This window comes from Vicia villosa, unplaced genomic scaffold (assembly GCF_029867415.1).
Source record: "Vicia villosa cultivar HV-30 ecotype Madison, WI unplaced genomic scaffold, Vvil1.0 ctg.000108F_1_1, whole genome shotgun sequence".
NCBI lineage: Eukaryota > Viridiplantae > Streptophyta > Magnoliopsida > Fabales > Fabaceae > Vicia > Vicia villosa.
The window spans coordinates 18,999-34,169 of NW_026705019.1; the positions used below are offsets into that span (position 1 = coordinate 18,999).

At 36.1% G+C, this 15,171-nt stretch overlaps 1 protein-coding gene across 1 annotated transcript; it reads right to left on the reverse strand.

Annotated features, from left to right (window-relative positions):
* Nucleotides 1-10,699: 10,699 nt before the first annotated feature.
* LOC131624194 (pectinesterase/pectinesterase inhibitor PPE8B-like) lies at nucleotides 10,700-14,713 on the reverse strand. The gene is made up of 3 exons (XM_058895156.1): nucleotides 14,334-14,713; nucleotides 12,235-12,768; nucleotides 10,700-11,678 (listed from the first exon to the last, which is right to left on the reverse strand). Exons 1-3 carry the CDS (start codon nucleotides 14,662-14,664, stop codon nucleotides 10,981-10,983), a joined length of 1,563 nt encoding a protein of 520 aa, XP_058751139.1. The 5' UTR covers nucleotides 14,665-14,713; the 3' UTR covers nucleotides 10,700-10,980.
* Between the last annotated feature and the right edge of the window lie 458 nt (nucleotides 14,714-15,171).

Below are 15,171 nucleotides of genomic sequence, written 5' to 3' on the forward strand. Positions count from 1 at the left end.
ACAAATTAATGTAATCAAATTCTAAGAGTATTACAATGCTTCTGAAAAGCTATAATCACAACAGTGATATTTCTATTAAAGTTTAAGCTTAATCTCACTAATATATTACAACAGCAATGTAGTGAGCTTTGATGAAGATGAAGTTTGTGAGCTTTTGATTTGAACAGCGTTTCAGCAAGTTTGTATTCACAGAATTCATCAGAATCGGTAACCTTGCTTCTCATCAGAACTTCATATTTATAGGCACTTGAGAAGATGACAGTTGGGAGCATTTAATGCTTTGCGTATTCCGTACAGCATTGCATTTAATGTTTCACTCTTTTGTCAACTACCTCGAGCCTTGTTTACGCTGTGTCTACTGACGTTGCCTTTAATAGCTTCTAACGTTCCTTTTGTCAGTCAGCGTAGCCTGCCATCTTGTACTTGCTTCTGATCTGATGTTTGTGTATACAACGTTTGAATATCATCAGAGTCAAACAGCTTGGTGCAGAGCATCTTCTTGTCTTCTGACCTTGAAGTGCTTCTGAGCGTGATACCATGAGAACTTCAGTGCTTCTACTTCTGAACTCAAGTTCTTCTGATGCTTCCATAGACCCATGTTCTGATTCTGCTTTGACCATCTTCTGATGTCTTGCCAGACCATGTTCTGATGTTGCATGCTGAACCTTCTGAGTCAAAGCTTCTGAGCGCTGATTTGTGCATACTCTTTATATATTTCCTGAAAGGGAAATTGCAATGTATTAGAGTACCACATTATCTCATACAAAATTCATATCCTTGTTATCATCAAAACTAAGAATATTGATCAGAACAAATCTTGTTCTAACAATCTCCCCCTTTTTGATGATGACAAAAACATATATAAATGATATGAATTTGCGATCAGAAAGAGCAGACGGCTAAAGACAATTACACAGCTAAAGCATAAGCATGTGAATATGTCTCCCCCTGAGATTTATAATCTCCCCCTGAGATAGATAATCTCCCCCTGAAATAAATACTAGAAGAATTTTAATAATAAAAGACTTCCCTAAGTATTTCAGTAGAGACGTTCACATATGCTTGATCTTCAGAACATTCATGACTTCTGATTCTTGCTTCCATAGGACAGCTTCAGAACTTTGAATTTCTTTAGATCTTCAGAACATTCACAGCTTCTGATTCTTGCTTCCATCGGACAGCTTCAGAACTTGAATTTCTTTGATCTTCAGAACATTCACAGCTTCTGATTCTTGCTTCCATCGGACAGCTTCAGAGCTTGAATTTCTTTGATCTTCAGAACATTCACAGCTTCTGATTCTTGCTTCCATCAGGACAGCTTCAGAGCTTGAATTTCTTCTTACATCACTTCATGCTAGATTGTATCAGAACTTTGTTGAATGTACCAGAGCATCATCAGAGCATCTCTACATCCTGAAATGTTACAGAACAACGCTAAACGATAAAAGTCAGCATGAATGAGTCAGAACACATAATATGTATCAGAGCCACATAATATGTATCAGAACAAATGGACATAATGTTTCAGAGCATATTCTATCATCAGAATATCTGAACATTCTTCCTTCTTGCTTCTTGCTTCTGATTCTGAAGCTTCATAGCACTCAGCTTGCTTCAAGAATCCAAGAGCTTGATTCTTTAGTCTTGCTTCTCCTTGAAGAGGATCTTCAATTCCTGCAACAACAAAACTTAAAGCATAGAACTTTGCAATTTCTGTTAGAAATGTGGGGACTTTTTACTCGGTAACTGATAATATTAATCAGATCATTTATCACATTTTCTCCCCCTTTTTGTCATAACATCAAAAACATAAAAGATGCAGATGAAAAACAAAAGGAAACAGATGGAAGAAAAAGATAACTTTCATTTAGGCTCAAGAAGACAGAAGTACAGAAGTACAAGAGGATAAGCAAGAGAAGATGCACAAAACAGATGCAGCAAAGCAAAAAACGAAAACAAAACAACTAAGACTCAATCTAAGATGACCCTAGCTTCGACAAGATCTTGGCCAGCATATCTTGAACCCCATTGTTGTGCTCATTCTGCCTCTCCATGAAAGCTCTAAACTCAGCATTGACTGAGCTTTGCTCATCCTGGTTCTTCTGAATAACTTCCAGAGTCCTTGCAAGACAGGAAGGTTCATCAGAAGAAGCTTCACAGCTTCTATCCACAGGGATGGCATTGTGATCTGTAGCTTCCATTGATAGATCATTTGCAGGGTTTTCCTCAACAGGAACTGTTTCAGCAACATGATCTTCTACATCTGCTTCTTGCATAAAAGCATCTTCATATTCTGCAGCCGGAATCTCAGAATCTCCATTCTCAAGTGCCTGAAGAATGGCAGCTAGATTCCTAGGGGCAGAAGGACCTTCAACATCTGGTGGGTCAACAACTTCTGGAATGACCAAGCTTGGGTCTTTCTTAGAAGGGTTTTCCATCAGAAAGTCAAAGAGAGTCTTGAAGTCTCCGAGCAGAACAGGATATTGAGGTCTCCAGACCACAATTTCCCTGCAAGGGTTAGCTTCCATTGCAGCAGCAAGTCTTGCTTCGTCCAATTCATCCACAAACTGCTTCTCTTCCAAGGTATATCTCCCTCCGAGACGAGCAAACCAGAATTCTTCATAACTTCTCAGAATTCCACGAGGCCGTGGAGCAGCTTCTACGCAAGCTTCCTGAAGTTCTATAAAGTAAGCATCTGTTTCTCTGCGTAAGATTCTCCAGAACTTCCGCTTAGCGACGTTATTCAAGCCAGAACTTTCAGCAATTCTGACGGTATCAAAGATACTTCTGAGATTCCTCTTTACCTTTTCAAAAGTTACACCAATAGGGTAGACTAGGCGGGATTTTATAATGGTGCGAGAAGAAACAGGGTTAGGGACAGAATAGGGTTGAGGCTCTCTATCCAACCTATAAGAAGATTCTGCTTCATTATCAAACTCTAACACAACCAGTTCAGCTTCAGGACGAGGCTTTGGAGTGTTGTTGCAGTCACGGAGCAGTTGCTCATGTGATGCAGAGTTTGGAAGATCAGAACCACTTTGGCTGTTTTGAGAGGTGGAAGGAATGGATTCAAAGTTTGCATGGGGAGGAGGTTGAGAGATGGAGATATTTGTGTGAGGTGGAAAGAGAGTTTGAAGGGGTGGTATATCCAAAACAGGATTGATGGTGAGTGGAGAAGAAGGAATGGTTACAGGAGAAGATGGAGGTGTAAGAACATGGATGTTTATAGGTGATTCTGATGGGGCTATTTCAGGTTCAGGGATAGGGGCAACCGCTATTGATGCAACTTCTGAATGTAAAGAAGGAGTAGAATTAGGTTCAGAGATATGTATACCTTTGGATACCTTCTGAACAGCTTCGACCACAGCCTCAATCTTCTTCTGCTTCTTACCCTTCGGCTCTTCAACAACCTTTGTTTTGCCGCGAGAGATTTCTCTCCTTCTGACGGTCTCCATAGCTTCCTGCTGATTCACAGCCTCTTGAACAACCTCTTCTTCATTGGAGTCATGAATTATTAGCTTCCTTTTTCTGATTTTCTCCTTCTCAACAACTTTAACAATCTCAGCATTGTTATTTGACTTCTTCTTCTTCTTCTCAGCCTCCTTCTTATTTTTCTCAAATTCAACTGACACAGCCTTAACAACCTTTGTAATGACTTCTTCTGGAACCACTTCTTTCACAGTGGTAGCAGCAACTTTCTGAACTACCTTCACCTGATTAACAGAAGGATGATCAAATTTTCTCTTGGTTCTTCTTTCCTTCTTTTCAGCAGCTTGAGGGGCAGCTTCTGAAACATCTTCTGAGGCAGCAGCCCTAGAAGTTTTCTTGCGACCAACAACAGCAGGAGCACCTAGTTCTTGACCTTTTATTCCTTCATCTTCTTCTAGTGATTTCAGATACCTAGTTCTGACTCCTGGTACCTCACTATTGAAGAAGGTTTCAAATTCAGCTAGAACAGGTTCTCTTCTGATTCTTGTTCCAGCAAGAGGTTGGGGGTTTTGATGATAGTATCAATCACCTTCATCTTCTTTAAAGTGAAAGCATTTAGGAAACTCCCAGAGGTAACAGCAAGGTCTTTGATAATACCTTTAGTTTCCAGGTTCTCAACAATCTTGGAATGAACCAGAAGATTTGTGATGATTCTACCAAAAGGAATAGTGGTACAGCTTTTTTTCTCTGAAGGCCTTTCTGGAATCCCTCACAGCCTTCCACATATGGTTGAAGATAATGTAGATAGCATCAACCTTCTTCTTAGCAGCAATGCAGTACAGAATGTATTTTTGCTCATTGTTGACGAAGTCTGCAGCATGCGTACTCTTCCTGTGATAGAAACACCCAAGAAGAATCTTGGTCCTGATTTTGTAGAGGTGTCTCATGTCCTTGACACTCTTTGTCTTATTTGCGTTGGTGTAGAGAGTAGACAACACAACTTGCCAGTCAGCCCTTTGATCAATTTCAAAAGCCCCCTCGACGTTTCTCAAATCAAACATCATTCTTAGAATGTCCTCAGTCACTACCACAAACTTTCCATGGACGAAAGACAAGATGGATTTAAGGGCAACAACTGCATGCACCCAGAATTCCTTGACAAGATCTGGATAGACTGGTCCACAGAACTCAGCGAACAGTGAAGTCCATCCTTGAAAGATGATATCTTCTTTAAGATGATATTGGTGTTCTTCAATGTTATCAAAATCAACCATGAGTTCACATAGAACTTCCAATTCATCCTTAGGAATGGAGCACGCAACAACCGGAGTGAGTTGTTGATTTTCTTCTTCTTGAAGATGGAGAGGAGCAGATGAACCAACATTTTGAGATGAAGAAGCAGCCATTGAAGCAGAGCGAACAAATAAGAAGAACAAATTCTGGGTTTTTGTTTAGGGTTTTAAAAAAATGCAAGAAGAAAGAGAGAATGGGAGCGAAAAGGATAAACAATATGATTTGAAAAGAATTTATAGAGACGGATTTTAAAAAAAATGCAATAAAATTTTTGAGATTGAACAGTTACAGAATCAAAGGAAATCAATTGCATTAAATGATGAATGACGTTAGGTGAGAGAACATGGTAAAAGAAATGATTTAACACAGTTACCTAGGTCGGCGTCTTTTCAACTGCACGCTTGTACTGTCCGTACAGACACGCGTTCATTATCAGAAACTTATAGATGACAGTTGTGTTGTTTTGAAAAGACTGTACATCTTCTGATTCTGATCACTACTTCTGATAGTCATTCTTTAGAAATGATCTTGTTCTGATAGGATCATCTTTCTTCCCAAGAATCACATCTTCTGAATGAGCTGATGCAAGTCTAGATGATCTTCTAACTGTTGGCTCTTCAGAAATCCTGAGATTCTCTAAAGATGCAGCAACTTGATCTTCTGATCCATTGCTTCTGAGACTTCCAGCTTCTGCAGCTTTTCTTTTTGGTTCTACAGCTTCTGATATATCAATATCTACATCTGCAAAATTCTCAAACTGCTTTGGTTTTTCAAGACCAAGCTTATCATCAAACCTGATATTGATTGATTCTTCTACAATCAATGTTTCAGTATTGTATACTCTGTAGCCTTTAGAGCGTTCAGAATATCCAAGAAGGAAACACTTTTGTGCTTTAGAATCAAACTTACCAAGATGATCTTTAGTATTCAGAATAAAACATACACATCCAAAAGGATGGAAATATGAAATGTTGGGCTTTCTGTTCTTCCACAATTCATAGGGAGTCTTATTTAGAATAGGTCTGATAGAGATTCTATTCTCAATGTAACATGCAGTGTTTATTGCCTCCGCCCAGAAATGCTTAGCCATATTGGTTTCATTGATCATGGTTCTGGCCATTTCTTGTAGAGTCCTATTCTTTCGCTCTACAACTCCATTTTGCTGTGGAGTTCTAGGACAAGAGAAATCATGGGCAATGCCATTTTCTTTGAAGAACTCCTCAAAGAATTTGTTCTCAAATTCACCACCATGATCACTTCTAACCTTTATGATTTTGCACTCTTTCTCAAGTTGGATCTGAGTGCAGAATTCAAAGAACACTGAATGAGACTCATCCTTGTGTTTTAAGAACTTTACCCATGTCCAGCGGCTATAATCATCTACGATGACTAATCCATATTTCTTCCCTCTGACAGATGCTTTTTTGACTGGGCCAAACAGATCAATGTGCAAGAGTTCTAACGGCCTTGAGGTAGACACAACATTCTTAGACTTGAATGCAAGTTTGGAGAACTTGCCCTTCTGACATGCTTCACAAAGAGCATCTGATTTATATTTCAGATTAGGGAGTCCTCTGACTAGATTTAGTTTGTTAATCTGAGAAATCTTTCTCAAACTAGCATGTCCTAATCTTCTGTGTCAGACCCATTGCTCCTCAGAAACAGACATAAGACAAGTCACCTTCTGCTTCTCCAGATCAGAAAGATCAATCTTATAAATCTTGTTCTTTCTCTTGCCTGTAAATAGGATTGAGCCATCCTTCTGACTTACAGCCTTGCAGGACTTTTGATTGAAGATTATATCATAACCATTGTCACTTAATTGACTTATGGACAATAAGTTATGCGTTAATCCTTCTACAAGAAGTACATTAGTTATGGAAGGAGAGTTACCAAGACTTATGGTTCCAGAGCCAATGATTTTGCCCTTCTGATCTCCTCCAAACTTGACTTCTCCACCTGGTTTAAGCACCAGGTCTTGGAATGTAGACCTTCTTCCCGTCATGTGTCGCGAGCACCCAGAGTCCAGGTACCATGACATTTTGCTTTTTGTCCTCTTTGCAGCCAAGGATATCTGCAACAGAAATTATCTTCTCCTTAGGTACCCATAATTTCTTCGGTCCTTTCTTGTTAGTTCTCCTCAAGTTCTGATTGAACTTGGGTTTAGCATAATATTTAACAGGAGGAACAGCATGATATTCTTTAGGTTTGTCAGCATGATATTTCTTAGGATGTGTCACATGCTTCTTGGTGTGAACAGTGTTAAAACTTTGTGCATGTGAAGTGAGCCTAATATCATGTGCATGGCCATATTTGAACTGATCATACAATGGCTTGTATGTGATCTTCAGATCATCAATAGGTTCAAATTTATGTGAGGTATCACCCTCATAGCCAAAGCCAAACCTTCTGTTTCCAGAAACACCATATATCATAGAAGTAAGATGACTTCTGCCAATACTTCTAGATAAGAACTTTCTGAAGCTCAAGTCATATTCTTTCAGAATATGATTGAGACTTGGAATGGATTTTTCTATTTCAGAAGGAGATCCACTATCTTTGGATAGATTTAAAACTTTTTCCTTCAGTTCAGAATTTTCCACTTCCAGCTTCTTAGTTTCAAATTCAAACTGCTTCTTCAGCTTTTTGTATTTGATACTAAGATGAGCCTTGAGTTCCAGAAGTTCTGTTAAACTGGAAACTAACTCTTCTCTAGATAGTTCAGAAAATACCTCTTCAGAATCTGATTCTGATGTAGATTCTGATCCATCATCTTCTGTAGCCATCAGCGCGAAGTTGGCTTGCTCTCCTTCAGAGTCTGATTCTGATTCTGATTCAGAATCATCCCATGTTGCCATAAGACCTTTCTTCTTATGAAACTTCTTCTTGGGATTCTCCTTCTGAAGTTTTGGACATTCATTCTTGAAGTGTCCAGGCTCATTGCACTCATAGCAGACAGCCTTCTTCTTGTCAGATCTTCTGTCACCAGAAGATTCTCCTCGTTCAAATCTCTTTGAACTTCTGAAGCCTCTGAACTTCCTTTGCTTGCTCTTCCAGAGTTGGTTTACCCTTCTGGAGATCATGGACAGTTCATCTTCTTCTTCTGATTCTGATTCTTCAGAATCTTCTTCTTTAGCCTGAAAAGCGTTAGTGCATTTTTTAACATTAGATTTTAATGCAATAGACTTACCTTTCTTTTGAGGCTCGTTTGCGTCCAGCTCTATTTCATGGCTTCTCAAGGCATTGATAAGCTCTTCCAAAGAAACTTCATTCAGATTCTTTGCAATCTTGAATGCTGTTACCATTGGACCCCATCTTCTGGGTAAGCTTCTGATAATCTTCTTTACATGATCAGCCTTGGTGTAGCCTTTATCCAGAACTCTTAATCCAGCAGTTAGCGTTTGAAATCTTGAGAACATCTTCTCAATGTTTTCATCATCCTCCATCTTGAAGGCTTCATATCTTTGGATTAGAGCAAGAGCTTTAGTCTCCTTGACTTGAGCATTTCCCTCATGGGTCATTTTCAATGACTCATATATATCATAAGTCGTTTCCCTGTTAGATATCTTCTCATACTCAGCATGAGAGATAGCATTCAGCAAAACAGTTCTACATTTATGATGATTCTTGAAAAGCTTCTTCTGATCATCATCCATTTCTTGCCTTGTAAGCCTTACGCCACTGGCTTTCACTGGATGTTTGTAACCATCCATCAGAAGATCCCATAGTTCACCATCTAGACCAAGAAAGTAACTTTCCAGTTTATCTTTCCAGTATTCAAAGTTTTCACCATCAAATACTGGTGGTCTAGTATAACCATTGTTACCATTATATTGCTCAGCAGAGCCAGATGTAGATGCAGGTGGGTTTGTTGGAATTTCACCAGCCATCTTTTACTGAAGCGTTTTTCTCTTCCTGAATCTTTTCTAAACACGGTTAAGTGCTCGCACCTTAGAACCGGCGCTCTGATGCCAATTGAAGGATAGAAAAACACTTAGAAAGGGGGGTTTGAATAAGTGTAGTCTAAAAACTTGAACGATAAAAACAAATTGCACAGTTATTTTTATCCTGGTTCGTTGTTAACTAAACTACTCCAGTCCACCCCCTTGGAGTGATTTACCTCACCTGAGGATTTAATCCACTAATCTCAACATATTACAATGGTTTTCCACTTAGCCCGCGACTAAGTCTTCTAGAGTATCCTGATCACAACCTGATCACTCTAGGAACAATTGCTTAGACACAAGCTAAGACTTTCTAGAGTATCCTGACCACCACGTGATCACTCTAGTTACAACTGCTTAGACACAAGCTAAGACTTCCTAGAGTATCCTGATCACACTTGATCACTCTAGTTACTTACAAATTAATGTAATCAAATTCTAAGAGTATTACAATGCTTCTGAAAAGCTATAATCACAACAGTGATATTTCTCTTAAATTTTAAGCTTAATCTCACTAATATATTACAACAGCAATGTAGTGAGCTTTGATGAAGATGAAGTTTGTGAGCTTTTGATTTGAACAGTGTTTCAGCAAGTTTGTATTCACAGAATTCGTCAGAATCGGTAACCTTGCTTCTCATCAGAACTTCATATTTATAGGCACTTGAGAAGATGACCGTTGGGAGCATTTAATGCTTTGCGTATTCCGTACAGCATTGCATTTAATGTTTCACTCTTTTGTCAACTACCTCGAGCCTTGTTTACGCTGTGTCTACTGACGTTGCCTTTAATAGCTTCTAACGTTCCTTTTGTCAGTCAGCGTAGCCTGCCATCTTGTACTTGCTTCTGATTTGATGTTTGTGTATACAACGTTTGAATATCATCAGAGTCAAACAGCTTGGTGCAGAGCATCTTCTTATCTTCTGACCTTGAAGTGCTTCTGAGCGTGATACCATGAGAACTTCAGTGCTTCTGCTTCTGAACTCAAGTTCTTCTGATGCTTCCATAGACCCATGTTCTGATTCTGCTTTGACCATCTTCTGATGTCTTGCCAGACCATGTTCTGATGTTGCATGTTGAACCTTCTGAGTCAAAGCTTCTGAGCGCTGATTTGTGCATACTCTTTATATATTTCCTGAAAGGGAAATTGCAATGTATTAGAGTACCACATTATCTCATACAAAATTCATATCCTTGTTATCATCAAAACTAAGAATATTGATCAGAACAAATCTTGTTCTAACATTTACAAGTGCAGACCTAAATAGAACGTGCATGACTTTCTGCCACTAACCCTCCCTATTTTTTGGCTGGTCGAGCAAGATTTTGGGTCCGCCCCCTTTACTTTGTGGGACAGACATAAAATGAACTAGCATGCATGTTTTCCAACTGTAGTCAGTAACTACCAAGGGACCGGTCAAGTTAGATGTTACCTTGATCATATTCGTCGTTGGAAATATAATTAGTTTGTCCAATTTATGATTTTATATGTATTTAATTCATATTTTTAATTATTCACAATTTATTGTTGGCCGTTGACATATACTATTTTATTGAATTTTGTTTGGTTTAATGAAGTATTTATGTTCATGAGTTTAACATTTTTAAATTTTAGAATCCAAATTTTTCAAAAAGACACTCCAGATTCTAAAACCCACAAGTATTTTTGTCAAACTCAGAAATTTCTAAAAGATATTGGGGTGGGAAACAAATTCATTAAGAATCATGAATTTAACCTTTGTAAAATTTAGAATCCAAAATTTTCAAAAAGACACTCTAGATTCTAAAATCCAAAGTATTTTTGTCAAACTGAGAAATTTCTAAAAGATTTGGGGGGTTGAGAAACATATTCACTAAGAATCATCTAAGTGTGAACATCAAATTTTGAGAAATAAAGGCATACGATACAAAAAAGAAGAAAAAAAAAATACCAAAACATCTAATTTTTGTTTAACTAGCACAAATTACTATCATTATGGCACACCATAAATCATTCATATATCATCAAATCCAAATTCAACCACATGAGCAAATCACAAATATATTCTCTTCATGTTGAATTCAACCAAGTATATAACACTAATTACACTCTACTTAAAACTTGATTCAAGTTTGTATCTCAAGTTTTCAACATTACAGTAATAAAATTTATCCAAAATTTAGAAACACCCTAACTCCTAAATCACAGGTATATATAGTATCTTAAATAACAAGTACAAACTAATCAAATAACAATAACACATCACTCATCATATTTTTCCCATTCTACCAACCTTAAAGAACCACTTGAACAACCAAAGTTTTTTGCAATGTCTCAAACTTCTAGTCCAGCAGTAAAGGACACACCTGTTGTAGGCAACCATAGATTCCCTTCAAGAAATTGTGTTACTGTGAAGTTATTAGCATGACTTGAATCATTTATAATATGATATCCCGGCCATTTAACTCGCTTATTCAATCCGGCTCCGAGACCATAATTCATGTACTCCGCATAGTATAATGTATCCAACGCGAAATCTCCGTTCCACTCTAGCCACCCTTCCGGCCGCAACACATCACTTATATGAGATTGCATGAAAACTGTTCTCGAATATTGTTTCCAGGGTCTTCCAAGATACGTCCAGGTGGAGTTGATCAAAGGAAGAAGATCGGTATCAGCAGTGATGTTGCAGAACTGGATTGAGAAACCTGTTGGTTCGTTGGGATCTTTTCGCCCTTGAGCAGTGATGGTGTTCTTTTGATTTGGTAACCCTTTCTTGACTAGTATTTGACAGTTTTGAAAAACTGTCGTGGCATCGCCAAAGATGAAATCCACGGTGCCGCTGATTTTGCATTCGCGATAGAATTGACGCATGGTGTGAGTATAGAGACTATCTTGGTAACCAAAAATTCCGCATCGATAAAATACGGAAAGGTCGGAGTCGGATCTTAATGCCACTGCTTGGTGCTTCTCGGGACCTGCAGTATTTTGAAAACTGATGTCTCTTGCTATAAATCCTCTGCCACTCACAGCTGCACACGAAGAATTATAAGTAAATAAAAATTAGTTAGTTGTACTCGTACTATTTAAGAAGACACTTGCACAAACACAGACATGGATATCAGACCTGACACTGATAGTTGACACTTGTAATAATTAAAAAAAAAAATAGACGTAATTACAAGTGTCTGTGTTATTACAAGTGTCAGTGTCGTAACATTATGTTGAAGTGATAAAAAATTTTGAATGCAAGAGATATGAATCAAAAATATTAATGTGTCATATACTACTAAGTTTTTGCAAGCTAGATAATCAAGTTTGTAATAAGTTTTGGTCATAGATTTCAGCTGTTGAAGAAGACATGTGTCATTGGCATTATAAATACCATAATGGAAATCACATGCTGTTTTGGGCAAGCATTAATTTAACGTGTTTTGGTTTGACTTTTTTTTTATAAACCAAATGATATCATCTGCCTAACTGCATAACTAATTTCTTAAAAATTAGGAGGACAACATTTGACTGCAAAACTCTTTTTCCAAAATATAATAACTAAATATTTGGTGATAATTTGTTCTTAGTACTTACCAAAGGTAGCTGATCTGAACGTGGTCCACCCGTCGACGAAGCTCCGATTACCCGAAATAACTGTCGCATTCATACCATCTCCAACCATCATAAGATTCCATTTCTTCTTCTTTATTTCAACATTCTCAACATAAACACCTCTCTTCACATAAATCACAAACCGTTTTATGCTATAATCAGGAGCTGCATGCACCGCATCCATCACCGTCGTAAAATTGCCGCTACCGTCCTTAGCAACCACTACGTCAACAGCCACACCATTTGCTATCAAGAGCTTTCTGTCTTCACGTTTGAACCATGCAGGAAACTGGCCTTTTTGTGCTTGCTTTGTTGCGAAGCTATCGGAGTTAGGGTTCACTTGTGTGAGAAGCTCTGTGAGAAGAGACATCATTTGGCCTAGGCCAGTGGAGACTAAAGTGCTTGCAATGCCATTTGTACCTTCGAATCCGTTTTGGCAGGTCTCTGGATTTGCAAGTGCAGCACTAAGCCATGTTCTTACATCAGAGCTCACATTTCCTGTACTATTATGCTTACCTACAACAAAAGGACAAAAAAAAATTGTAAAACTATATTCTTTAAGCTTTAAAAATAATATATATTTATAAGAAAAAACTTGTGAAATTGTGACATTGAAATAGGAATCTAGAGAGTACTCACTCTCAAGGAAGAATAAATACACTAGTGAAGAATTGGGGAACAGAATAATTGTACCCAACAAAACAGTGTACTTTTAGAAAATGGGTACCAACTTGGTGGGAAAAATAGAGTTATGTTTTTGTAGAAAAAGAAAACAGAGTTTCGGAATATGGATCGCAATAAATATATCTTGCCTTTTCTCAAATTAGGTGTTTTGTTTTTTTATTTCAACTTATATATTATATTTTAATTAATCTAACATTTTTTTAACTAGTACTTTTTCTGTATTAAATTATAAATTACTTTCTAAAGTAACATTGTTCAAAATTATAAATTATTTTATAACTTATTTTCTTTTGTGCAACATTAGCTATATATTTTAATATACTTGAAAATGTTAAATCCACATAAAATGAAATAAATAAATAGTATTATCTCTCAAATCAAGTTATTTTGAATTAGGTATATTCTTTGATAATAATTAATTGTGTTAATTTTAGTAAAATATAAGATTTGTATTTAAAAATATATATATTAATATTTATTTTGAGTTACTTTACTAATAATTTGTTTCAAGTTATAAATTTTTTTCCATTATTAAATCGACTTTTATCGCTATTTTATTATTTATTTTAATTTATTTTTTATATAATTAATAAAAAAAATTATAAAATTGCATATAATTGCTATTTTTTACTTTTTATTAAATAGAATTTGTAATTTGAGACAGATAGTATCATAATAGATATCGAGAAGATACCAGTGGATTAAGAAAAATAATAATTATTATATAAAAATAAGAAGTTATAAAGATTTTTATAAAATTGTACTTGGTTAATAACATGTGGAAAATAAATTTACATTACTGAAAAGAGAATAATAAATATTTAGTGATATAATAGAAAAAATATTATTAATTATTTATTAAAATTATAAAATAATTTATATTTAAATAATTTTTTTTCCAAAATGACACATAATAAAAAAAAACGGAGGGAGTTGTTACAACTTAGTAGTGCTTTTAGGTGGTTTTAAAAAAACAAACCAGCTAAAAGGTTTAAACCATGGCATTTATAGAATCTAAGCTATTTAATACTTTAAGCTTTTATTGGAAATAGTAGTCCTAAAGTAACTCAAAAAAAAATGGCTAAAAAGAGAGATTATTAATTAGGAAACATCAAAATATTAATACAAAAGTCCCTCACTCACCACATTTTCAACAAAATTAAGATAGTTTAACACAAAATACAAAATAAATTAATACTAAGAAAGAAGAACATTAAACATTATATTTAATCATATTTAAGGTATCTGAACAATATAAAAAATAAATATATTAATTATTCAATAAATTTAAAAATAATTTTTTTTTATAAATAAAATAAGAGAGTACTAATTTTCTTTCTTTGAGAAGCAAAAGTGATAACTAATTAAAGAACAAAGAAGAGTAGTAGTAATAGTACCTTGGGGGTTCTGAGTAGCAGAAACAGACCAAGTAAGAGCATCAGATGAAAGGTCAAGCAAATCAATACAATCAGAAACAGCATTTGATAAACGCGAATCACCAAACCCATCACCACCAAATTGCGAAAGAATACTTGTAACCTGTTGCAAAATATCAACCACATCATTCACTGACCCAACAAACTCCGATGGAGCAACCTTAAGAAACTCAAATCCAGCTTCTGTTTTGGTTGGAACACTAGCACAACACAGTAATGTTGTACTGCATAGCACAAAGGTTGAAAAAATGAATGTGAGAGTGGGGTTTGGTTTTGTTGAAGGAAGTGCCATTGTGAGAAAAGAGAGAGATAGTAGGTTCCTTCCACGGTTGGGTTTGAATATTTAAAGGCGAATGGGAAGGGACGGAGTTAATATTTGCATGTTTTGGTTAGATGGGCAGGTGAGGGAATTAAAGGGAACGGCATTCTTCCCCACCACTAACATAAATTAACTTATAATGTTTGGATCAAATTGCTATAAATGATATTTCTTCATTTTAAAAATTATTTATCCACTTATAAAATATAAATTCTTTCAAAATACTAGTGTTAGAAAAATTTAGAGTTTCACTGGGGTGCAACTCTTACAAACAAAAATTCTATTTAGAGTTGGTACTATTTAGAGGTACTCCCTCCGTCCCATATTATTTGTCGCAATGGCCCACTTCACACAGATTAAGAAACAATAATAAATGAAAGAGAGAATGACGACTTTACCAAATTATTCTGATTAACTATTGGTATATTTGAAATAACATTAATATTAAGTAAGAAAACAATAAATTAAGAGTATTTATTA